The 26,176-nt window shown below is 41.6% G+C and overlaps 1 protein-coding gene across 1 annotated transcript in view; it reads right to left on the bottom strand.

Moving 5' to 3' along the window:
* KLHL3 (kelch like family member 3) overlaps nt 1–22,119 on the bottom strand; it is a 132,135-nt gene extending 110,016 nt beyond the window's left edge. The window contains exons 1-2 of the mRNA XM_055430784.2: nt 21,839–22,119; nt 9,715–9,834 (exon numbers count right to left, since the gene is read on the bottom strand). Of these exons, the coding sequence (XP_055286759.1) occupies nt 9,715–9,834; nt 21,839–21,852 (134 nt within the window). The 5' untranslated portion in view covers nt 21,853–22,119. The remainder of the gene's footprint in view (nt 1–9,714; nt 9,835–21,838) is intronic.
* Nucleotides 22,120–26,176: the final 4,057 nt, after the last annotated feature.

Below are 26,176 nucleotides of genomic sequence, written 5' to 3'. Positions count from 1 at the left end.
ATAAATTGCAAAGAATGTGTGTGCCTGAACAAAAAAAGCTTAAAATTGAAGGAGGGGAATGTGAAAATAATGCAGGAAATAATCCCAGGTCCCTGGAATATCACGTAAAATTTCATTAGCCTGACCCCTGGATGTCCAGGTGCTTTACCCTGGCCTTCCTCCAAACAAAGTATGGCTCTCCCCAGTTCCGACTAAAATTGCCCAAATCAATAAAGTGTCTATTCAGGCCCTCTTTCTCTCTCTGCATCACCCATTCCACTCTAGTTTTTTCAGTCAGTCATTTAAATACCTTAAAACTTGATATAATCTTTGAACACCACTAGAAATGCAGGTGAGATTGAGGGGCAAGGCTTTGATTGTCCCACCTACTGCCATACTCGGGAAGCATATCATCATAATAAGCTAACACAGAATGTTCACTTTGTTGCAGGAACTCATAAAACATCTAAGGAATAGCTATTATTATGTTACTTTCTGTTTCAGTTAGCAATTCTACTTCTAGGAATTAATTCTATAGAAATAATTGTAAATGTGCACAAGTACTTAACAACAGTGACAGCACTAACTAAGCACTTAACTTATTCTAACAAGCCAGCAAGACTGGAACTATTATTAGCCTCATCTTATGTCTGACAAAAGTGAGGTTGGGGATATTAATTAACTTGTTCAGGGTCACGCAGCTAATCAGCACCGGAGCCAAAGTTTAAAACCAGGCTGTCTGGCTCCAGAGTCTATGCTTGTGACCAGTGCGTTATCCTGCCCTACACAAAAGCACTATGAATATTATTTACGCAAGGAATTGGAAAACCTAGACATCCAACAACAGGGAACTGCTTCTAAAAAAATAAAAATAGAGTATTATTCAACCACTTTAAATGAAGTTGTAGAACAGTTAGTAACATTAAAAAAATTGTTCAACAAAATGTTAAGAATAAAAATCTGGTTGAACACACACACTACATAACAGATAATCAATAAGGACCTATTGTATAGCACAGGGACCTCTACCCAATATTCTGTGATAACCTATAACAGAAAAAATCCTAAAAAGAATTAATATATGTATAACTAAATCACTTTGCTGTACATTTGAAACTAACACAATTGTAAATCAACTATACCCCAATAAAATTAAAATATTTTTAAAATTAAAAATCACCCATAGGAAAAAAAATCCAGTTGAGACATGTATGTTAAAGAAAAAAATATCTTCTCCTAAATGTTAATAATGGTTTCCACTGTGACTTTTCCCTCACCTGTATTTTCTAAATATTCTACAATATATTCTTTTTACAAAAAAAAAAAAAATTAAAAGAAAAATGTTAAATTTAAAGAAAAACTAAAGGGAAATCCATGCCCAAACCTGAACTAAAATTTCCCAACAAAAACATAAACAAACTGTGGTCCATTTGAAAAAACAAAAAATGAGGAAGAACAAGATTGTGATGGTTAGTGTTTTTTGTCCCAGCTCAACCAGGATAAGGGATGCCCAGAAAGTTGATGAAATATTATTGGTGGGTGTGTCTGCAAAGGTCTTTCCAGAAGAGATTAGCCTTTGAACTGGTAGACTGAGAAAAGAAGATCCCTTTCACCAATGTAGGTGGGCAACATCCAATCTACGGAGGGCTTGCATAGAACTAAAAGGTGGAGGAATGGTGAATTCTTTCTCTCCTTGAGATGGACTATACATCATCTTCTGCCCTCAGACATCAGAGGTCTTGGTTCTTAGGGCTTTGGACCACAAGACATACTCCACTGGCTCTTGTTTCTCAGGATTTCAGATTTGGACTGAATTATACCACTGGGTTTCCTGGTTCTCCAGCATGTAGACAGTAGACTGTGGGAATTCTCAGCCTCCATAATCAAGTGAGCCAATTCCAATAATAAATCTCCTCTTATGTATATCTTGTTTTTCAGAGAAGCAGAACCAACAACATATATATAAATAAATAATAAAAATAGATGTTATTGGTTTTGTTTCTCTGAAAAACCCTGACAAATACAAAGATTATTCACTTAAATATCAGCAAATGACCAGTGTTTTCCAAAATAAGTTTCACAAAACACTTGGTCTGTACATAACAACCAAAGAGGGTTCAAAACCATGAGGGAAACCCTCAGTTAGACAAGTTTATTGTATGATTTCTCAGAGGTTTTAATCTACCTAAATATATTATGAATCTTGGAGGGGAGTATAGCAGTTTTATATAGCATTTTTAAAACTCATTTTGGTTCAGATCTATTTTCCCACAGAGCATCTTGAGAAAATGTTTCTCAGAAGAGACTGGCAAATGGTAATTTACACAAAAGAGAAGCACCAGGACTGTTGGAATATGTTAAATCCAAGTCAATGCTTTTAAGAAAAAATGCAAAGTGTGGTAACTTGCAAAAAAAAGGCAGGGGGGAGGACATAGCAGGATTTTCAGTTATTTTAGCAAAAGGAAAAAATACTAATAATATAAAGTGAGAGTTGGGGGGAATTCTGTGGACATATCTATTTCCTGAGCTCTGCTTTTAATTAGTTACTGGAGTGGGCTAAACCAGGCAAAATAAGGTCTGGTGAGAGACCAAGTCTTCTTTCAAACCCAATTCTGTTGACATATAACATTGTGTAAGTTCCAAGTGTATGATTTGATATATACTGTGAAATAATTATCACACATAGTTACAACTTTTATTCTTCTGGTGAGAACTTTTAAGATCTACTCTTTTAGCAACTTTCAAGTGTACAATACAGTATTGATAACTATAGTTACCACATTATACATAAGATCCCCAGAACTTACTCTTCTTATAATTGGAAGTTTGTACCCTTTGGCCAACAGCTCCCCATTTCCCACAGCCTCCACTCCCTGATAACCACTAATCTACTCTCTGAGAGTTCAGCTTTTTTAGACTTCACATATAAATGAAATCATACATTGGTTTTCTCTGACTTATTTCACTAAATACAATGCCCTCAAGGTTTATCCACATTGGTGCAAATGACAGGACTTCTTTCTTTTTTACAGTTGAATAACATTCCTTTGTGTAAATATACCACATCTTATTTATCCATTCAATCACTGACCAAAACTTAATGTTGTGTGCATGTCTTTGCTAGTGTGAATACTGCTGCAATTAACCTGGAGGTGCAGATATCTCTTCAAGAAAGTGATTTCATTTTCTTCAGATACATGCCCAGAATGTAACTGCTAGATTGTATAGCAAATCAATTTTTAATTTTTTGAGGAACTTCCATATCGTTTTCAATAGTGGCTGTACTAACTTGCATTCCTACCAATAGTGCACAAAGCTTCCCTTTTCTCCACAGCCTCAGCAGCACTTGTTATCTCTTAGGGTTTTTTGCTTGTTTGTTTGATAATAGCCACTCTAACAGGTGTGAGGTGATACCTCATTGTGGTTCTGATTTGAGTCTCCCTGATGATGAATAATGGGGAAGGAAATGGCAACCCACTCCAGTATTCTTGCCTGGAGAATCCCGGGGACGGGGGAGCCTGGTGGGTTGCCGTCTGTGGGGTCGCACAGAGTCGGACATGACTGAAAAGACTTAGCAGCAGCAGCAGCAGCAGATGATGAATAATGTTAAGCCCCTTCCCATGTACCTGTTGGCCATTTGGGTATCTTCTTTGGAAAAAATGTTTATTCAGGTCCTTTGCCCATTTTTAACCATTTTTTTCTGAGTTCTATGTTTTATATATTTTGGATATTAACCCTTCCTCAAATTTATGGTGTGCCAGTATTTTCTTCCTTTCATAGGTTGCCTTTTCATTTTGTTGATCTTTTCCTTTGCTGTGCAGAAGTTTTTAGTTTAATGAAGTCCTATTTGTTTATTTTTACCCCTGTTTTCTTCCAGGAGTTTTATGGTTTCAGGTCTTAACATTTAAGTTTTAAATCCATTTTGAGTTAATTTTTGTGAGTGGTATAAGATAGGCATCCAATTTCATTCTTTTGCAGGTGAACATCTAGTTATCCTAATACCATCTGATGAAAGACTATCCATTCCCCATTAAATATTCTTGGCTCCCTGCCAAATATGAGCTGACCATATCCATGTGGGTTTATTTCTGGGCTCTCAATTCTGTTCCACTGGTCTATATGTGTATACCATACTGTTCTGATTACCACAGCTTTGTCACATACACTTGACCCTTGAACAATGTGAGGATTAGGAGTGTCAAACGCCACACACATGCAGTGGAAAACCCACATCTAACTTTATGTCAGCTCTCCGTATCCACAATTTCATATCCGAGATATGGAATCACTGATAGTGCAGTACTACAGCAGTTAGTGTAAAAAAAAAATTCAGATAAGTGGACCCTCACAGTTCAAACCCATGTTGTTCAGGGACCAACTATAGTTTGAAATCAGAGAGTGTGATGTTTCCAACTACGTTCTCCTTTTACAAGATTGCTTTGGTTATTCATGGTTTTTTGTGATTCCATTCAAATTTTAAGAATGTTTTCTCTATTTTTGAGAAAAAATGCCATGGGAACTTTGATAGGGATTGCAGTAAATCTACAGATAGCTTTGGGGAGTGTGAACATTTTAACACTATTCTTTTGATGCAAGAACACAGGATATCTTTCATTTGTGTCTTCTTCAATCTCTCTCATCAAGTTTTCAGTGTACAGATCTTTCACTTTCTTGGTTAAATTTATTATTAAATGTTTTATTGTTTTGACACTATTTAAAATGAGACTGTTATCTTTATTTCTTTTTCAGATAGCTCACTATCAGTGCATAGAAATGTAACTGATTTTTGTATGTTGATTTTGTATCCTGCAAATTTACCAAATTTGTCTTTAAGTTCTAACAGTTTTTTTTTTTTTTTGGTGGAGTCTTGTAGGTTTTTTTCTATACAGAACCATGTTATCTGCAAACAGACAATTTTATTTCTTCCTTCTTTCTCTTGCCTAATTACTCTGGCTAGAATTTCCAGTACTATGATCAACAAGAGTGGTGAAAGTGGGCACCCTTGTCTTGTTCCTGACCTCAAAGGAAAAGCTTTCAAACTTTCACCATTCGGTATGATGTTAGCTATGGGTTTGTCTCATAGGGCTTTTAACATGTTATGGTATAATCCTTCTATACCCAATTTGTTGGGATGTTGAATTTTGTTAAACACTTTTCCTGTTCTATTAAAAAGATGTTATGGCTTTTATCCTTCATTCTATGAAGATGGTGTATCATCTTTATTGATTTACCTTGAATCACCCTTGCATCCCAGGGATAAATCTCAGTTGATCATAGTATTTGATCCTTTCATCAGATCATATTTTACCAGATCAACATATACTGTTTGCTAGTATTTTGTTTCAGAGAAGGCAATGGCAACCCACTCCAGTGCTCTTGCCTGGAAAATCCGATGGGCAGAGGAGCCTGGTAGGCTGCAGTCCATGGGGTCGCAAAGAGTCGGACACGACTGAGCGACTTCACTTTCACTTTTCACATTCATGCATTGGAGAAGGAAATGGCAACCCACTCCAGTGTTCTTGCCTGGAGAATCCCAGGGACGGGGGAGCCTGGTGGGCTGCCGTCTATGGGGTCGCACAGAGTCGGACACGACTGAAGTGACTTAGCAGCAGCAGCAGTATTTTGTTTAAAAATTTTACGTTAATACTGGTCAGGAATATTGGCCTATAGTTTTCTTTTCTTGTAGTGTCCTTATCTCGCTTTGATATCAGGGTAATGCTGGCCTTGTTAAAATGAGCTTGGGAGTGTTTCATCCTCCTCAAGTTTTCGGAAGAATTTGAGAAGGATTGGTGTTAATTCTTCTTTGAAATTTGGCAAAATTCACCAGTGAAATGATCCAGTCACGGGCTTTTCTTTGTTGAGAGATTTTTGCTTACTGATTCAATCTCCTTAATTATTATTGGTTTGTTCAGATTCTCTACTTCTTGATTCAGTCTTGGTAGTTTATATGTTTCAAGGAATTTATCCATTTATTCTAGGTTATCCAATTTGTTGGCATATAATTGTTCATAGTGGCCTCTTACAATCATTTGTATTTCTGTGATAACAGTTGTAATGTCTCCTTTTTCACTTATAATTTTGAGTCCTCTCTCTTTTGTCTTAGTTTAGCTAAAGATTTGCCAATTTTGTTTATTCTTTAAAAAAAACTCTTAGCTTCATTTTTTTCCTATTGTTGTTCTAATCTCTATTTCATTTGATCTCTGCTCTAATCTTTATTAATTCATTCCTTCTGCTAATTTTGAGACTAGACTAAACTTCTTTTCTAATTCCTCCATGTGTAAAGTTAGGTTGTTTATTTGGAGACCTGAAGCCTTAAATCAGACAAAGGCCACAAGCCATACTCAAGGGAACAAAATGGGGATCTTCAATAGTGTCTAGGGAACACAATACAAATTCTTTAGTGACAAAGAAACATTAGGCATGAATGTTAGCACTATCCGCCGCCTAAAACAACTATGGATAGAGCTTCTAGGAAATCTGGCAGGAAGCCTAATATTAATAAAAATGGAGCAATAGAGTGTAAGACAAATCTAATTTAACTTGGTTTTTAATGCCAAAGCCTAGACCCTGCAGAAAAGAAAAACAAGTAAATGAATATAGAATTGTTTTTACCAGTAGTTCAAACCCCTATGCAACAATCACATCTTCAACTATATGTGCTTTGCTCATGCCATTTTCTCTGCCTGGAAGACGTCTCCCTAACTTTACCACTTTTTGTTTTTCTAACTCTTACTTGTCCTTTAGAATTTAGCTCAAGCATCTTTCCCCTTAGGATGTGTTCTCCAAAGTTGCAGTTTTATATGCTTTCTTTCATGACACCCTTTAAGAAACTAATAATTACTGCACACCTACCATCTGGCAGGCATCTGATACATTTTTCCTCCATAGCACTTATTTGCACTGTAGGAAAACCATTTTCATTGACCTATTATCATTTTTTACCTTGCACCCTCTCCCACACATCTCAGAGCCTAGCCAGTGTGTCTGGGGATATTTAGTGAATAACTCAAAGCTCCTGTGAAGTACTAGGTGCGAGAAATTAAAATGATTCAGAAATTGTTCCTGCCCTCAGGAAGCTCATGAACTACAAAGAAAAGAGGAGATAAACAGTTATAACATACAATAGGATGAAATATGTGATAAATAATGGCACTGGTACAACAAACACATGAAAAGATGCTCAGTATCACACTATTAGAGAAAGGCATCACCTCACCCTGATCAGAATGGCCATCATCAAAAAATCTGCAAATAACAAATACTGAAGAGGGTGTAGAGAAAAGGGAATCCTCCTACACTGTCAGTAGGAATGTAAATTGGCGAAGCCACTATGGAGAACAGCATAAAAATTCCTTAAAAAATAAAAATAGATTTACCATATGATCCAGCAATCCCATTCCTGGGCATATATCCAGGAAAGACAAAAACTCTAATTCAAAAAGATACATGTACTCCATATCTTGGCTATTGTAAATAGCCAAGTAACCTAAATGTCCATTGATAGATGAATGGATAAAGAAAATATGGTATATACATTTTTCATGCTGTGAATATATATATTAATTAATATGTACAGAAATTTGTTAATTTTCCTTTTCCTTCCCTTTTTAACTGTATTTTGTTTCTTCATATGTTAACATCCATAAAATGTATGTATGTACATTTTTCAAGAGTTAACATCATAGAAAATTAGATGGCATCTAGCAGCTAATAGCATATTATGGCTTAATGACAGTGTTTCTCTTTTTCTTTTAAGTGGAAAAGCACTGATAATGATGCATTTTACAAATGATAAATGTCTTTAAGACTTTTTCAAGGTAATAAATAGGAGCTGGTGGTAGTAAAAAAAAAAAAAAAGAAGATGTGTGTGTGGTGTGGGTGTGGGTGTGGGTGTGTGTGTGTGTGTGTATGTGTAAGCTTCCCCGATGGCTCAGCTGATAAAGAATCTGCCTGCAATGCAGGAGACCTGGGTTCAATACCTGGGTTGGGAAGATCCCCTGGATAAGGGAACAGTTTCCCACTCCAGTATTCTGGCCTGGAGAATTCCATGGACTGTATAGTCTATGAGATCGCAAAGTTGAACACAACTGAGCAACTTTCACTTTCACATATATCACCATTATATATGTATGTGTGTGTGTGTGTGTGTATATATAAAACATTATATATATAACAGAATACTACTCAGCCATTAAAAAAAAATGCCATTTGCAGCAACAAAGATGGACCTAGAGATTGTCATACTAAGTGAAGAAAGTCAGAGAGAGCAAGATAAATATCACATGACATCACTTAGATGTGGAATCTAACATTACGATTCAAACGAAGTTATCTACAAAAGAGACATAGACTCACAGACACAGAAAACAAACTTATGGTCACCAAAGGGGAAAGGGTAGGGGAGAGACAAATTAGGAGTTTAGAATTAACAGATACACACTACTATATCTAAAATAGATAAGCAACAAGGATTTACTTTATAGCACACGGAACCATGGGGCTTCCCTTGTGGCTCAGCTGGTAAAGAACCTGCCCGCAATGTGGGAGACCTGGGTTGGATCCCTGGTTTGGAAAGATCCCCTGGAGAAGGAAAAGGCTACCCACTCCAGTATTCTGGCCTGCAGAATTCCCTGATAACTCAGTTGGTAAAAAAAATCCACCTGCATCGATTCCTGGGTCAGGAAGATCTGCTAGAGAAGGAATAGGCTATCCACCCCAGTATTCTTGGGCTTCCCTTGTGGATAAGCCAGTAAAGAATCTGCCTGCAATGAGGAAGACCTGGGTTTGATCCCTGGGTTGGGAAGATCCCCTGAAGAAGGGAAAGGCTAACCACTCCAGTATTCTGGCCTGGAGAATTCCATGGACTGTATAGTCCTTGGGGTCCCAAAGAGTCGGACACAACTGAGTGACTTTCACTTTCATAGGGAACTCTATATTCAATATCTTATAATAACCTATAATGGAAAAGAATCTGAAAAGTATATATAACTGAATCACTTTGCTATACATCTGAAAATATCACAACATTGTAAATCAATTGTATTTCAATAAAAAAGAAAAATAATGGCACGGGCAAAGGAAGCTCTGATAAAGAAGAGGTTGTATGCACAGCCTTCATACAAAAAAAACTCATTCAGTGTCCTGAACCTGTCTTGCAACAAAGCTTAGCAAACATGCACCTTGGCCTTACAAATAGTCTGCATACCCCTCACTGTTTAGCTCAGTGAAAATGAGTGCTTTTGCACTTCATTTCTTTCTTTATAGAGTTAAATTGCATTTTAGAAGCTAGGTATTCTCCCTGTCGTGTGGCTGCCTTGACAAAGACAAAGTTGAGACCAAAGAAAGAGAGAGAGGCCAAAGGAAAATGCACGGCATCTGCAATCTTTAATCTGCAATTGTGTGTAGGTGTTGCAGTCACTCTATTATTGGCCTTCAAGCAGCTGGTTCAGTTGGAAATCAAGTTTATGAACAGAACTGCTGCAACCATAAAGGATTTTTCCCCAGTGATTAAGCACTAAAATGATAGGTGTTAAATAAAAACAAAGAAAAGAGAGAGCTTTGGGGGAGTCACTCTGTCTCTATCAGAATTCGAAAGGGAAAGCCAACTGACTGAGAGTGGGTGGGGAAGAGTCAGACTTCACTCGGCAGTGGTGTTCTGACTTCTGTTCTCAAACCCTGATGACGCTCACCCAGCAAGTTCCCTCCAAAAGGGCACAGGCAAAATAGGAAAAGTACCTCCGCAGTTCATTCATAACCTTGAACGCCTTCCCCATGTGGGCAGGGTTGACAGTGATGGTCCTCTGGTGCTTTTCATCTTCCCCAGTCTGTATCGGGGGCTGGGAGCTCGGTTTGATGCTGTGAACGGGAAGGGAGTGGGAGAGGAGAGAGAGGATCACGTGTTGGCAAACTCATTGATCCAACTGTCACAAACCCATCCATTTGCCCCCCGACCAGGGGTATCTCTTCACCACAGGCCCAGAAGGGAAGGAAATCACTGGGTCAGGAATTTCTTCAGGAGCTTCCAGTGCAAAATGTACCCCTCAGACCCTGGTTCAGCTTCTTCCATCAAGCACTGGTATGACTTTGTGGGAGGTCCTTATTTTCCATCTCTCCATCCCTGAAAGGGTATGGGGTGAGGGGAGACTAAACACTATACCACTCACTAAACAGGGATGTAGGCTCATTCAACAAACATTTAGTGGAGCTTACTACATGCCAAGCACTGTGTTTAAATTCAAGAGAAACACAATAGGTAAGTCACAGATCGTGCTTTCACAAAGCTTAGAGTTCAGTGACAGAGAAAGCCAAGTCAACATTTAAACATATCAGAGTATTATGTTCTGATTGGAATTACAGAAGCACAAAGGGATTCCCAAGTGGTGCTAGTGGTAAAGAACCTGCCTGCCAATGCAGGAGACATAAGAGAGGCAGGTTCGATTCCTGGGTAGGAAGATCCCCTGGAGGAAGAAATGGCAACCCACTCCAGTATTCTTGTCTGGAGAATCCCATGGACAGAGGAGCCTGGTAGGCTATCGTCCATAAGGTCGCAGAGTCAGACACAACTGAGGCAACTTAGCGTGCACGCCCACACAGAAGCACAAAGGATAGGCAACTATCTCAGTGATGGCAGATTGAGGAAAAACTTACCAGAAACTGAGGAAGAATAGAAATCTTAAGGAATAGCAGAAATTAACCAGGTAACAAGGAAGATGGGGAAACAGAGGAAACACATGAACAAAGACTTAGAGAAAAGGAGCCCAGTGGGATCAGAGCACTAGAAGTTCAGTAAAACTAAAAGTAGTCTTAGAAGTGCCACATAAAAACAAAGCTCAGGAGTTTGGATTTCATTCTAAAACAATGAGAAGCCCTCAGAGTTTTAAGCAAAGAAGCAGAGCAGGAAGCAAGTGAATACATGTGAGCTTTAGGAAGATCACATTGGCCACAGCATGGAGAATAGTGGCATAAGAGTGAAAGCTTTGGAGAAACCAAAGGACAAGGGATTGTAACTGTTATAAAATGACTATATGTGGGTTAGATGAGCAAGTGGTGACTAGCAAGCAGCTGCTGCTGCTGCTGCTGCTAAGTCACTTCAGTCGTGTCCGACTCTGTGTGACCCCATAGACGGAAGCCCACCAGGCTCCCCCGTCCCTGGGATTCTCCAGGCAAGAACACCGGAGCGGGCTGCCATTTCCTTCTCCAATGTGTGAAAGTGAAAAGTGAAAGTGAAGTCGATCAGTCGTGTCCAACCCTTAGCGACCCCACGGACTGCAGCCTACCAGGCTCCTCCATCCATGGGATTTTCTAGGCAAGAGTACTGGAGTGGCTTGCCATTGCCTTCTCCGGGTGACTAGCAAGAGGCACCTATAATCTCAAAGCCTACACCAAAGACAAAACACTCAAATTCCTGTGGGATGCCAGCGAGATGCTCAATCACCTCCAAGCAACATGTCTCAACTTGATGGTGGGGTGGGAAAGAAGAATCCAAAAAATGAGCAAGAAAAGGACTTTCTCCCCAAACTGATAAAACTATTTAGCTCCAAGCCAAGTCTGGGGCCTTGGAGTTATGTCTGTTTGGACCAGGTTAAGCTTTGCCTTCTCACAGAAAACCAGAACCTTCTCCACTGGTGTAGATTTGGGGATCCACAGTTCACACCAACTCTAAGACACTGACAGTAACTTCCTTTGCCTTTCTCTAATGAGCCTCTGTTACCACCGAGCCTTGCAAACTGGCTCAAGAAAGGGGTTGCTATGGTTAAGATCAAGTTTCAGAGTCCTGAGAGTCTCTCTAGATCTCACACTGGAACTGGTAATGTTGGAACATTCCAATGTAACCAGCATGCCAGACCCACAGCTTGTCTAACCAGGACACTCACCTCTACTGGCTTCTTTCCCACTTTTAGTTCAGCAGGAAAATGTAAGCCACAGACATCTGAACTGTGGAACTGTCTACATTCTGGGTGCAAAGAAGTTAGCTAAGCACAGGATGATAAATATCAAGGCAGAATCATGTGTTTAAAAACATTAAGAAAATCTCAAAACAGAGAAAGTTATAAAGGAGAGGGAGGACCTAGTAAAAATTTTAAACTTCCTATTAAAAATCCCACAAGTATAATTTCTTTTATAACTTAAGTGTCCTTCCCTACTCCAGGCTGGATAGATGTAAATTTCTATTTTATACAAAAGTTTAATGATTTTGCTTTTGATATTTAAGCCCTTATTTTATCTAATGTTGATTTTTATGTCACCATATGAAATATGGATCTAATTTTTTCCTGTAAGTTCCACTTATTGAATACTTTTTATTTTTCCCCACTCACCTTGTTATGCCACCTTTAGACATGTATCACAGAATGATAAATGTAAAATGTCCTAATGAACATTCTTGTCATCTTCCTCATTTTAAATTTAAAAAAGATGTTTGTGATGTTTCCTCATTGTATATTAATTTTAGGATTTTTGTAGATGGTCTTTATCAAATTAAGAAACTCACATTTTAATTTTAATCATAAATTATATTAATTTTATCAAATCTTTTTGTGAATCTAATGAGATGATCATATGGATGTTTCCCTTTAATCTGTTAATGTGGTACATGATATATTTTCTAATACTAAACTATATTTGCATTCCTGGAGTAAATTTAGAAACTGTAAAACACTGCACAAATATTCATTATAAATATTGTCTTCAAATTGCAGAGACTTAAAAACCAAGAAGAGAAAATATCTGGTATTGATCAGAGAACAACTAAAGGTTTCTGACAGAGAACTTATGAGGTTCCGTTCCGTTCCGTTCGTTCCGTCGCTCAGTCGTGTCCGACTCTATGCGACCCCGTGGACTGTAGCCTACCAGGCTTCTCCGTCCATGGGATTCTCCAGGCAAGAATACTGGAGTGGGTTACCGTTTCCTTCTCCAGGGGATCTTCCCGACCCAGGGATCGAACCCGGGTCTCCCGCATTGGAGGCAGACGCTTTAACCTCTGAGCCACCAGGGAAGAGCTCATAAAGGCCCAGTGGACAGACATTATTAGTTCTATTTTACATATATGGGACAGATGTAGATCAAAGAGAGACATTCTGGAAGTGCTGACAACAATCTTCTGTGACTAGTAACTGGGAAGCTTGCTCTCCTTGTTGTGTTAGTCTTTGAATTTTCCAGTCTTCCAGGATGGCCCAGTAGGTTAAGTTTTGCATCCTCTATGAAGTCCTTTGACTACTTCATTCCTAAGTGATCTCTGCCTCCCCTAAACTGTTGTAGTTTCTGGCCTGTAACTCAACTGCACATAGAATACGAACCCGTGTTTGATGACCTTTTCATAGCACATATTTGAACACCCAGCCCCCTCACGCTTGACTCCATATTCCTGGTAAGCAAGGAAGATGTGTCCAAGGACTCTCAACAGTTTAGCCTGCCCAGCAGAAGGCCATGCCCACAGCAGGTCTTCAGGACATATTTACCATCAATGAAATCTGATCTGAAAACCCTCCACTTTGTCCCTATGGGTGGTAGACAGTAGAACATAGAGGGGATGGTCTGCCCCAAACACTGCCCCCAACCCTAACAATCTTAAAAATGAAAGTAAAGTTGGTCTTCAAAATTAAACTATAAATTAATACACATAAAATCTTATGAGTTATAAACAAAAATACATAAACTGTAACCATTAGACCCTCTTTCATGGCATGCTACCTCCTACAGCCTTTTCTCCCACCCTCCCCTCTCCTCTAAAGTCCAGATCCATATATCCAGTATCTGAACTGTAACCCACTCCAGTATTCTTGCCTGGAGAATCCCATGGACGGAGAAGCCTGGTAGGCTACAGTCCACGGGGTCGCAAAGAGTTGGACACGACTGAGCAACTGAACGGAACTGACTCCCCAACTTAGATTTTTCATAGTAACTTTTACTCAATTGATGCTCCCCACACTCTCTGAAGCCTACTCACCTTTCTGTACTCTCTCAAAGTCACACCCAAATACCCATTCACCCATGCAAGGCAGAAACTGGGATTTCATCTCTGATGTTCTTCCCTCCCTCTCTCACTTCACATACTACCGCAAGTCCCATCAGTCCTAGGTCCATTAATCTCTCTCTACCCCATTCCCTTCTCACAGTCACTGCTACCACAGCTTCAGTCCAGGCCATCATGATCTCTTACCTGGGTTACTACAGTAACTTCCTCCTCAGAGACTTCAGAATGATCTTTACAGAATGTCACTGTGTGCATGGCACATCCTATGTGAAACCTCTCACTGGTTCCTCAGTGCATACAGAAGAAGTCTCAGAGACCCAGCCTGGTGCTTCCTCATCTCATTGCTGTCCTGAAGACTTTTTGTTACTCAAGTACTAAAATACTCACAATTGCCTAAATATACCAAGCTCTTTTGCCCTATCCCCACCCATCATCCCCTATGTCTAGCTCATTTTCACCAACCCTCAGACCTCTTGCTGACGGTCTCCCACTTTGCAGGCAGATTCTTTACTGTCTGAGCTACCAAGGAAGACCATTAGTAAAATAATTAGGAAGAGATGAGTCTCTACTATGTCTTTAATATAATTTATTATTAAATCACATAATTTTTTAAATAAGGGCTGCATTTAATGACTGACTCACAAAATTCTTAAAAATTTAACAAGCAGCTCTAGCAAGTGGGTGAGTGCTGGTTCTTGCATACCACTGCCCACCCTAGATTTTGAGCTCCATGAGAACCAGGATGGTGTCTTATTTCCCTCTATATTATTAGCCTATGCCACACGGCAGGTACTCAATAAATGAGTAACTGAAATGGATAAGTAAATGAGGTATACCTACCAACTATCCCATCTTTTCTCACATCCTCTAAAATAATTACAGCTTTATCCCTCTCAACTTCCCCCTCTGTCCTTCCCCAAAGGAGGTGGTGGGGGAGGGGAGGGGTTTCTTAGCCAAACTAGTTTCCTGTATTGGTGATACAGAATCAGGAGGCTCTTGACAGGAAGCGGGGGGGGGGGGGGGGGGGGGCAGTTGTGGGGGGTGCAGGGGTAGAACACTCCTCTAGAGAAGAAGGAAGAGAGCAAGAAGAGTTACTGCCTGTTGCGTTAGTTCTTAGGCTCTTTCCATCACAAAAAAAATCCAGGCAATTAACAGAAAGGACAATAGCATGCATGTCGGCAAAGCAGGAGACATAGAAACCTCAGAGCATCTAATAGTCCAGATGTGTTTGGGGGAATCTGCCAAATGAGGAACTCTGGAGCATCCAGGATGTCAGAGAATGGAGAGGAGAGGAAAGGGGAGTCTAAGAAACACTGCTGAGAGTTAAGAACTGCATCCCTGCTGAAAGTCTTCAAGAGATGCAAATAAAGTTCAGGCAGCATGGGCCACACAGATAGAGCCCAGGCACATGATGGTCAAGCTATAAATGAGACAGAATAAAGAGAGGCAAAGTTACCTACAGGGGTCAACACAACTCTGTGAGTCGGAGGAAGGCTATGCCAAATGCATTAAAATCCCTCAATAAAGAAAATATCCTTAAAAAAAAAAGAGTAAGAAGATTTCCTTTAAAAAGGGAAATAAAAAAACAAGAATCAGGCTGAGAAAGCTCTTGGTCCAGCTCACCCCACACTATGGAAGAAACGATTTAATCATCAGATAATCATTAGGTTCAGCCTCATGTCAGATCCCTGCTGTGGAACTTGAAGCCTAGAAAACACTCAAATGACCTTACTCAGTCCCCAGCTCACAAATGCAGCCTCTTGATCAAGTTGGCTTCCCCTGTGGCTCTCATTTAGGAAGCAAGAAAGTGTGGTAGCAGGCCCTCAGGAACATTGTACCAGTAATACTTTTCATCACAAATTAATAAAATGACACTCTGACTGTTGTACCCCAGTTTCTCATGATGAGTTCATCAGCATGACTCCACTTCTTCAGGTCTGGGCAGCAAAGGACAAGAGAAGATTTTGGAACCTACCGGGCTCTGGGTAAACTAGCTCTGGGAGAACTAGCATATTATATTTCTCAATCCTAAAGTTCAAGGCCAAAACAACCCAGTTGAGATTTCTGCATCTGGATGAATGAACAACCTGGCACTTGAAGATACCCAAGTAACGGGATTCAGGGTGTGACAGTGCCGCCCTCTCCTCAAGGAACACCCACACACACAGACTGCTATAGAGCTCCATATTCTCCTACTTTTTCACTTGGCCCACCTCAGTTCAAGCATCAGTTGATTCCCTGCAACAGGCCACACGGACCCATCGGTAAGCTATGGTTCCTGGGGAATAACAGTTAACGTTTACTGAAAGCCTACTTTACCTCTACCATCCCATTTTATCTTCAGAACAACCCTATAAAGTATAACCTTCTCAGACACTGAGATAAAACTTGCCCAGAAATCCTAAGTGGAGAACTGACACTCAGACCCATGTCTAATTCATTCCAGGGCCTATGCTCTTCATAGCAATGTCCACTGTCTTGGGATAATGTCCACAGTCCAACAGGCCAAGGGAGACTCAATCCTTATGATCCACTCTCTGAGGTTCTTCATGGTGTGGCCAAACCAAGCCAATGAAAAAACTGAATCCCCTAGGACCTGTGCCATGGCACTATTTCACTCCACTGATTGTGGGGAACTACAGTATGTACTGGAGTTAGTATTATTAATTGGACAGAAGTCAGAATTTTCATACAAGCCCATCATGATGCATCAAAGCTGGTCAGCAGCTGCTGCCATTCTTGTAATGTGCTCTTTCATATACCAGTTCAAGAACAGGTATGTTACTAATCACATTCCTAACAGTCCAATTCACAAATAGCTTCCTTCCAAACCAAGAAGGCAATCACTTCAGCAGGCTGCGTAAAAATGCAAAATATAAGAAAAACATGAGTTCAGACAGAATGAGACAAGGTAGAGAAAGACTGAAAAACACAGCCCTCATTATGTGGTCTTTTGGAAGCCAAACTTCTATTAGGTTTGAATAGGAGAGCTGAACTCTTCCATGTGTGTGGTTTTGATAGAGGTTACAATAGACTTTCACAAGTTAAAAAGAAAAGTCCATGAAAGCAGGGCTGAGAGTCTGAAAATCCTTTTAAATTTTAAAAAGTTACAGATTTGTAACTTGACCACCACTGAACCTGATAAGAGAAAAAAATTTAAGAACAAAACGTGTTCAAGTTATTTTTTACACAGTGCATTAATGCTCTTTTCAGTCTAACCTAGTTTCAAGGTTTATCCAAAAATTGAAAAAAAAATTAGGTCAGTTCTATGATGGCAAATTTCATCAAATAAAACACTTGCTTTAGAAAACTTAGCCAAAATGTTCTTGTATGGATGTGTCTTAACAATATAAAACCTAGCAAGCAGCAAAAACCTAAAAGCTCAAATCTGGGTATGGGGAAATCAAGAGGTTTCTTCCAACTAACTTTGTTTTCTTACAGTTGAAAACCTTGCTTCACCAAAAATTATTTCCAAAATGGAAAGTTTGGTTTCAATTATCATGGTTGAAATGCACATATGCTTCAGGCAGCAGTGATGCCCAAAAACTTCTACAGAAGTTTCCACCCATGCCTTCTATGGGTGGGAGAGGGCTGAGAAGAAGAGAAAGCCTGGGGCGCTGAACACTTACTCTTCCCTGGGTCTTGCCAGTGATACACTGGGCGTTGTAAAACTCAGCGTTTGGAGAGATTTAGCTGCCTACATCATGTTTTTGTTTTTTTTAAAAGAAAAAATAAGGTCTGTTCCTGATCAAGGACAGGAAAATAAGCTCTCAGGGTTCTAGGAGCAGGCTGTCCTCCATAAGCATGAGCCATTCTCTCTCTTAGGACTGCTCTCATAAATTCAAGGCACAGTGTTGGACACACAATGCCCCTTGCAATAAGAGGCATCCTGATGCCTCTGATAGAGAAAACCATCTCATTTTTAAGGAAAATGGATAGCCAACATCCCCCTTTTGTGATGCTTCTTCTAAAAGTTGTGGTTCTCTGCAATTCTTGTGAATATCCCAGAGACTATGCCTGGAAAATTTTTTAACTGTGGTAAAACACATGTAACTTGAAATTTACCCTTTTAAGAATATAGTTCAGAGGCTTTAAGTACATATATGTTCTTGTGCAACCATCTATTTCCAGAACTTTTTCATGTCCCTAAATTAAAACTCCATGCCCATCAAGCATTTCTCCCTCTCCCCAGACTCTGGAAACCACCAGTCTATTTTTGTCTCTATGAATTTGACAATTCTAGACACCTCATGTAAGTTGGGAATTTACTGTAATCCATCCACAAGGCTGATTTCTAGAACTTAAATAAAATCCCAGTAGCCAAGCTACTGTCATTTTCAATGTGCTCTACACACACACACACACAATTTGTCACTGTAGTGATGTCATGGTTCCAGACCACTAAGGCATCTGAAGCCTCGGGGTGTCTATAAAAAGGAGGACTAAGGTAAGGCTTCCTAGGTGGCACAGTGGTAATGAACCTGCCTACCAATGCAGGAGATGCAAGAGACTCGAGTTCAATTCCCAGGTCAAGAAGATGCCCTGGAATAGGAAATGGCAAATCCACTGCAGTAGTCTTGCTTGGAAAATTCCAGGTGTCTTGTGGGCTACAAATCCATAGGAATCACAGAGTCTGCCAGGACTGAGCACACACATGTGCACACGCACACACACACACACACACACTCACATGTTGATGAACCCTACAAGAGGAAGTGCCAAGCCCTGTGTGGTATCTTACTGTGAGGAGACAGTTTAGGTGGATGCAAGATGATGACCTGATAGCCTCTTAATTTTCTCATGGGAATGGTCCCACAAAATCTGCTTTGGATTATAAATATAGGAAGGCCTTAAAATAAGCCTTGGCTGGTATCCAAGAACAAATCATGGAGTACAACAGGGCAACAGATGAACACTAACAGCAACTACCATTTACTGAGAACTTACTCTCTGCCAGAAAATCTTACTAGGTGCTTTATCTATATTGCCTCCTTTGATCTTCACAACAACTCTGTGAGATATGGATACTGTCCCTCTACATCAAAAAGAAAAATTAATTCTGAAAAAATGTGACACACTCAAGGTCATACAGTTTATGAAATAGATTCACTGCAAGCTCTATGTTACCCCAAAGCCCATGTTTTTAATTAATAGCCTTTTAAGGTAGAAGTTATTTTCAAACCCTCATGGCAAAGAAAGAAAACTGTTCATTACAAATCTCTTGGCTGAAAATTCTTAATGCTTAAAAACAGCCCCAATTAAGCTTCAGCAGGTTAAATGTGGAAGAACAAGACTTAGGATCCCTCCAGTCTCTAGAGGTCTGACATGTGATCCTAGGCCAGTCACCCAGTTTCTCTGGCCCCGAGTTTCCCAGGGAACTTGTGAAAGAAGCCTACTTCCCCCTTTTCTCCCCTGCCTCAAAGCATTCCATGGGGTCAATTACCCATGCTGAGATAATAAGGCTGATAGCCAAGGATGAACCGATTGGCCAGAGGTTTCAATCGCCTCTTGGAGAGGCAATTTTTAGTTATTGGAGCTTCTCACAAAAGTCATCAGCTAATCAGCAAATAATTATCTAATACCTACTATGTGTCCAGCCACACAGTAGATAATGTGGAGTATTCAGAGGTACAGGCAACATTCTTGTCCTTGAGGACCTATCCCCCACTGTGGGAACTTACAAGATATATGAAACAAAAGCATGAAAACATCTTGTGGGTGGGCCTATTATTCAGTACCCAACTATGAGATTCAAACTAGAAGTAATCAAATTAGGAAGAATATCTGCCAGAACCAGAAGAGCTTAAGTTTCCAAGACAAAGTGGAATTTTAAAACAGCCTTGATAGATGAATAACTTCTGGAAAAGTGAAAGCAAAAGGCATTCCAGGCAAAAGAAACTCTGGAAGCTAAGGATCTGAGACTGGATGTAGCAGTGCACAGGATGAGTGATCACAAGAGAGACCCATAGATCTCACTCTATGAGAGAGCAGTAGGAATGGAGACTGGAGCCAGATTTCAGAAGGCTTGAATGCCTGGCAGGGTAAGCTGGTCTTAGAGTGGGAACAAAGGGTAGTGAGTTCGGTGACCTGGTGAACACTGGAAGCTGCAAGGTTTGGATTTCTCTGCTTTTGATAGAAGGAAAGCAAAAGAACACGTGTTAAAACTAGGGGTTGCAATGTCAAAGACCTCAGCCATCCCAGTTGAAAGGCACCAGAGTGCTGAAGAACAAGAGAGCTCCTAGGAGGCCAGGGCTCATTACATTTTGGAACACAAAACTGAGAACATAGTAAGTACCCCACAATGCTTGGGAAGCAGTGCTTTGATCTACTGTTGCTAGTCTCAAATGGACCTTTCAGTCCTAATATATAAGCAAACAGGCTTGATCTAGAATCTCTAAACCTCCATTCATATCACCCCTGCCCTCTGTTAGCTGCTGCTGCTGCTAAGTAACTTCAGTCATGCCCGACTCTGTGCAACCCCATAGATGGCAGCCCACCAGGCTCCCTCATCCCTGGGATTCTCCAGGCAAGAACACTGGAGTGGGGTGCCATCACCTTCTCCGCTCTGTTAGCTACTAGACCAATAAGTGAAGGTAAGGACACTGCACACTTCTGCCCTAAGGAAGCAGGCTTTCAAATGCTCTGTCACCCAGGGGGCTACACAGAATCCAACACTAAGCTCCTGTTGCAAAGGACACTCAAGGAGAGACACTCAAACAGCAGTACATTCAGTCTAAAAAGTCCCAGTTCTCTTCCTAGGAGTTACGTCAAGAAACACAGCCCCTGGGGGCCTCTTCAGACAAGAGGACACTATACAATCCTGCCAGTCCTAATGGGGTTTAGAGAGGTTTAATGACATCATTGTGCCCCCATGAGATGTAAGACTGGGGACAATCCATGCAAAAGAAATTGTTTATTGAGGTACACTCTAGGCATTGTTAACTTAGTTGAACCTGTTACCCTTTAACCAGCTGGTTACCATCTGAATCAAACTGGCGACTCAGAGCAGCAGCCCTCCTCCCTCAGGGGTCCATTGGCTCTTAGTCTTCTCACCTCAAGGAAAAGGCAAGCCTCCTTCTATACCAGCCGCAGACTCACAGAATGAAGTTGAGACGTTTTGGCACACAGAAGTGACCCACCCCTGCACCACACTCAGCACCTTCACAATTAAAGAATCAGAGCCTCAGATAACAGCCTTAAAATGTATTAAAATGCATGGGACTGCCAGGAAAAAAATCTCTCGCTAGTTAGATCCAGCTCAACAGAAGTACTGAAATTCCCTTCTGGTAATTTCTATTTCATAAAGAAACCCCTGATGAAAGGAGCAAGAGTTTCTCTAAGAATATAACTTCCAGTATCATTAGGAAACTTTTCAATGCAAATGGAAAGTTCACCTGAATGGATTTCTCTCCTTCTTACTTGAACTTGTGTGTGCATACAGGTACACAAACACACACACAGTTTTAGAAGACATCAGCTTGGCATGCTTGTTGACAACTTGAGCAAGTACTCTATGCCAGGCCAGCCCTGCTATGACATCAAAAAACACCCACCAAAGAAAAAACACCCCGGGGAAAGTAGCCAGGAAAGGGAAACGCCTCCTCGAAACAGCCTGATACAGCCCATGCTGAAACTCTTCCCAAACACCAGTCAGGAAGTCACTTCTCTCAGGGTGCTCCACTGCCCTGCAAACCCAGACCTGTCTCTGCAGAAGCCAGATCTCTGGGGAAAGGGGTTTCCCTGGTCTGACTCTGCCGCCGGCTGGGATCCATCAGTGACCAGGGCTTCCAACCCTGTCTAACCAACGCCAATACAAAAGCTGGTGGTTGCAGTGTGAGTGCATGTACACACACACACACACACACACACTTATACACACATACATACCTTTCCCCGTCCATTGTGTGAGGCCCAGCCGGGGTGGCAGCCGCTGAACTGTGCCTGTACCGGAGGATCCTAGCTCTGTTCTGCTCGGTTCTCCCAGCCAACCAGCGGGAGATCTGATCAGCAGCAGTGATTCAGCATGGCTGCAAATGAAGCCACCTCCCTCTCGATCCTCCTTCCTCTGACTTACTCTCGGCAGCTTCTACCGCAGAATCAGCAGCAGCAGAAAACGTCTTACCCAGAGCTCCCTGCAGCCCTTTCAGCTGCTAAAAGCAGCAACCCACTTGCTCCCCCTCCCCCGCAGGCTTGCTGCTCCTCCGTCTCCTAGGAACAGCGCAGCAACAGCAACCCAAGTGCAAGGCCACCTTTCCAGCCGCTTCCACATCTGCCCAGGCATCCCCAGGCGACCAGCCAACCCCAGTACCTCCTGCCTCCTCTGCCTAGACTGAAAAGACGTGGGCAGTTCCTCACTAGCCCGAGAAATACTGGTCCCCACCTCCTCCCCTGCCCCCATAGGCTGTGAGGCTGTCAGCCTGGCCAGATAGCTGGAATGAGGAGGCCCCTCTGTGGCTTCCAGTGGACTTTATCCACCTGGGGAAATTGACGTGTAGGTCACAGCTCATTTTCCAATTCCTCCTCCCAAAATCTACAGCAGCTCTGAGAGTCTGATAGATGAAGAGGAGTTAGGGTAAAAGAGCCTGATGGAACTGAGAAGAATGCAGAAAGAAGTAAGAAAAAGGGAAATGAAACAAATACTATTTTACTGCAAGAGGCTAAACTACAGTAAAGCCATCACAATGGGACCACACACATTTATTTCCCCAGGCCATAATGAAAGACCACAAGTTCCATAGCACAACCCTAAAACACCTTCCTAAAGTCTCTCATGTTAAAATCTGACTTAAGCTGTAGCTCCAGACAGTCAAGTCTCCAACTAAATCCCCCATCTCCAGTCAAAGACCTCTCACACCCTGGAATCTCCAATTGCCTTTCAAGCCTCAATTCTGACCCACCTATGCGAAAACGTAGCGTAGGGGGCGTGCTGCTGGTCTGTACCTCATAGCCACAGTCAAGGGGCATAATTGGGGCAATCAGCCACTGGTGTTTGCCTGTTCAGTCCCTTTCAGTTGTATCTGACTCTGCAACCCTATGGGCTGTAGCCCACCAGGCTCCTCTGTCCACACGATTATCCAAGCAAGAATACTGGAGTGGGTTGCCATTTCCTCCTCCAGGGGATCTTCCCAACCCAGGAATCAAACCCACATCTCCTGCAACTCCTGCACTGGCAGGCGGATTCTTTACCACTGAGCCAACCTGGGAAGCTTAGCCACAAAAATAAGAAACTTCCTTGATGCCTCAGAAAGACCACACATGAGCATCTCTATTCCTGGAATCCTGTGTGTCATGTCTCTGCTTTTCAGGACCCATATTACCACTAGCTGGTTGAGTGACTTTCAGTTAGTCCTTTTCCCTACTCTTGACCTCAGCCCCTCATCCATAATGTAGGGTCAGACTCTCGAGTCCCTTTCAGCTCTAAAATCACATGACTCTAAAAATGTCTTAAATGTTCCATTTTTCTTCTCATTCAGTTCAGTTCAGTTCAGTCGCTCAGTCGTGTCCAACTCTCCGCGACCCCATGAATCACAGCACGCCAGGCCTCCCTGTCCATCACCAACTCCCGGAGTTCACTCAAACTCATGTCCATTGAGTCGGTGATGCCATCCAGCCCTCTCATTCTCTGTCATCCCCTTCTCCTCCTTCTTCTCATTAGCCTGTAAGATTGTTTAAGAAGAAATTTTTACTGTACTCTAAAGTTTGGAGGGGAATTTAAGGAAGATAATATGAAGTATGTGAAAGTATGAGGGAATGCAGTAAACCTATTATAGTTGTAATGTTAAATTTCTTCACTGCCAGAAAGCCTTGAGACCATAATGAGGGAAGCCAGACACCGAGGTAACAGAAACTAGGAACAACTTAAACTTTACACAGCCTCCTGAACTCAAACTGGCTAGCATGTTACTCTCAAAGATTACTCCCCACCTCTGACATCACGAAGTCCTCTTAAATGAGGCCATTAGGGCACTACCCAACTCATTCTTAAGTGAGAAGGGGCTCAGGCGATTTTATTTACACCCTACAGCCCTGTATCACTACTTCTTCCTTTCACAACAATACCCCTCCTATCTTTCTCCCTCTGCCCCTTCCTCTTCTAATCAGCCTTGTGGCTCTGCTCCAGATATTTCCTCTTGAGGTGAATCACAGGGACCAGAAGTTGAACATCACAAATAAGGAAACTGAATCCCAGAATCCATGCCAGAGTGCAGACATCCACCAGGAAGACGAGTGGATGATTCATAAAAGGGATACGAGACTAAGATGAGTCTCTCACAACTTCATACCCCTAGTCACAACCTCACTATATAGGAAAGTGGGGAAGTGTCACATAAAACAAACCAGAGAGAAATTTTTTGAAGATCAGAAAAGTAAATACTAAAGGACCAAGCATATTTCAGGTTTCAATATATTACAACTATTGAGAGCCAGTATAAATTTTTTACACAATTTCCTTTGCAACCTACTTTTGCAGTGCTAACCAATGTCACTACAAGGTATGTGTTGAAACCATACTGCTATCACCTGCACTTTATCCTCCACTCTATCCATGAGAGAGAAGCTGAACAGAGACTTCTCAGAGAAGGGCATCAAGAAAAGAAAGGCAAAACCAGGGTCAGAGCTGAACCAAGAATCAAAAGTCTCTAGACTCCTGGCACAAAGTTGCCATCAGAATCTCCTCTACTATCAGTGCTTTACTTTACACTTTCTACTTTATTGTCCAAGCGTTCTCTGGGCCACAGGCTGAAACTGCTTGCCCAAGGCTAACTGTCCTAACTGGATTTCAGATTGAGAGTCACTATTGGATTCTTGCAATAGAGGAAAGTCAAAGGAACCAAAGTAGTGCTTTCCTGGAGGAAGAGGTTCCATGTTTGGAATTTCCAGCAGTAGGGTCTCACCTCCTTGTTGGGCCTCCTCCCCATACCCGCAGCTTCTCCACAGCTTACCAAGAGTCCCCACCTCTCCATTCCAGAACCATTTACCCAACCATGTACACCAACTTTGTTCAGAATCCTCCAGCTCTGTGTGGCTGAGGAAAAAAAAAATCATGTGAGAAGAAACTTTTAAAGTAGGTTTGGTCTAGAGAGTTCTCTTTTCCACACTCCATCTGTCCACTGGAAGTCTGCACAGCACAGCTTAACTGGAGGCAGTAAGCATGGCCCATCAGTCTTCCTTTAAGTGTCTTTTTCTTCTTTTCTTGCTTTTATCCTGCTTCTTCAGAGTCTCACTCTTGCCTGGAAAATCCCATGGACAGAGGAGCCTAGTAGGCTACAGTCCATGGGGTGGCAAAGAGTCAGGCATGACTGAGTGACTTCATTTTCACTTTCAAAACCCCAGTTCCTCACAACTGCAGGCACCAGAATACATACAGTGGTCCCACACCCAGCTGTGCATCAAAGCCATCTGGCTGAAAGTACAGGCATCAGGGGATCAAAAGACATAAGGAAACTTTCTAGGCTTATGGTAGTGCTCCATATCTTGACTGTGACGACAGTATACAATTGCATACAACTACTACATTTTATCAAACTAGACACTGAAGGAGGTGAATTTTGTCAATTATACCTCAATAAACCTGGGAAAAAGAAAATACCACAGTACCAGGCTCCCCCACACACCTATAGAACTGGGACCAAAGGAGCAGGAATTTCAGCGAACTTCATTAGTTCAGTTCAGTCGCTGTCGTGTCCAATTTTTTGCAACCCCATGAATCGCAGCACGTCAGGCCTCCCTGTCCATCACCAACTCCCAGAGTTTACCCAAACTCATGTCCATCGAGTCAGTGATGCCATCCAGCCATCTCACCCTCTATCATCCCCTTCGCCTCCTGCCCCCAATCCTCCCAGCATCAGGGTCTTTTCCAATGAGTCAACTCTTCACATTAGGTGGCCAGCGAACTTCTTAGGTGACACTAATGAATAGCTAAATGGAAAGACCACAAAGAAAAGAACTCAGGCCATTAGAATCAGTCAGACCAGGATCTGAATATACTTCAATTCAGTTCAGTTGCTCAGTCGTGTCCAACTCTTTGTGACCCCATGAATCACAGCACGACAGGCCTCCCTGTCCATCACCAACTCCCGGAGTTCACTCAAACTCATGTCCATAGAGTCGGTGATGCCACCCAGCCATCTCATTCTCTGTCGTCCCCTTCTCCTCCCGCCCCCAACCTTTCCCAGCATCAGAGTCTTTTCCAGTGAGTCAACTCGTCGCATGAGGTGGCCAAAG

This window comes from Moschus berezovskii, chromosome 8 (assembly GCF_049115385.1).
Source record: "Moschus berezovskii isolate FMDL1 chromosome 8, NW_MosBer_1.0, whole genome shotgun sequence".
In the NCBI taxonomy this organism is placed as follows: Eukaryota; Metazoa; Chordata; class Mammalia; order Artiodactyla; family Moschidae; genus Moschus; species Moschus berezovskii.
The sequence above is the reverse complement of the archived record's forward strand: the minus strand, read 5'-3'. Positions and strand labels throughout refer to the sequence as shown.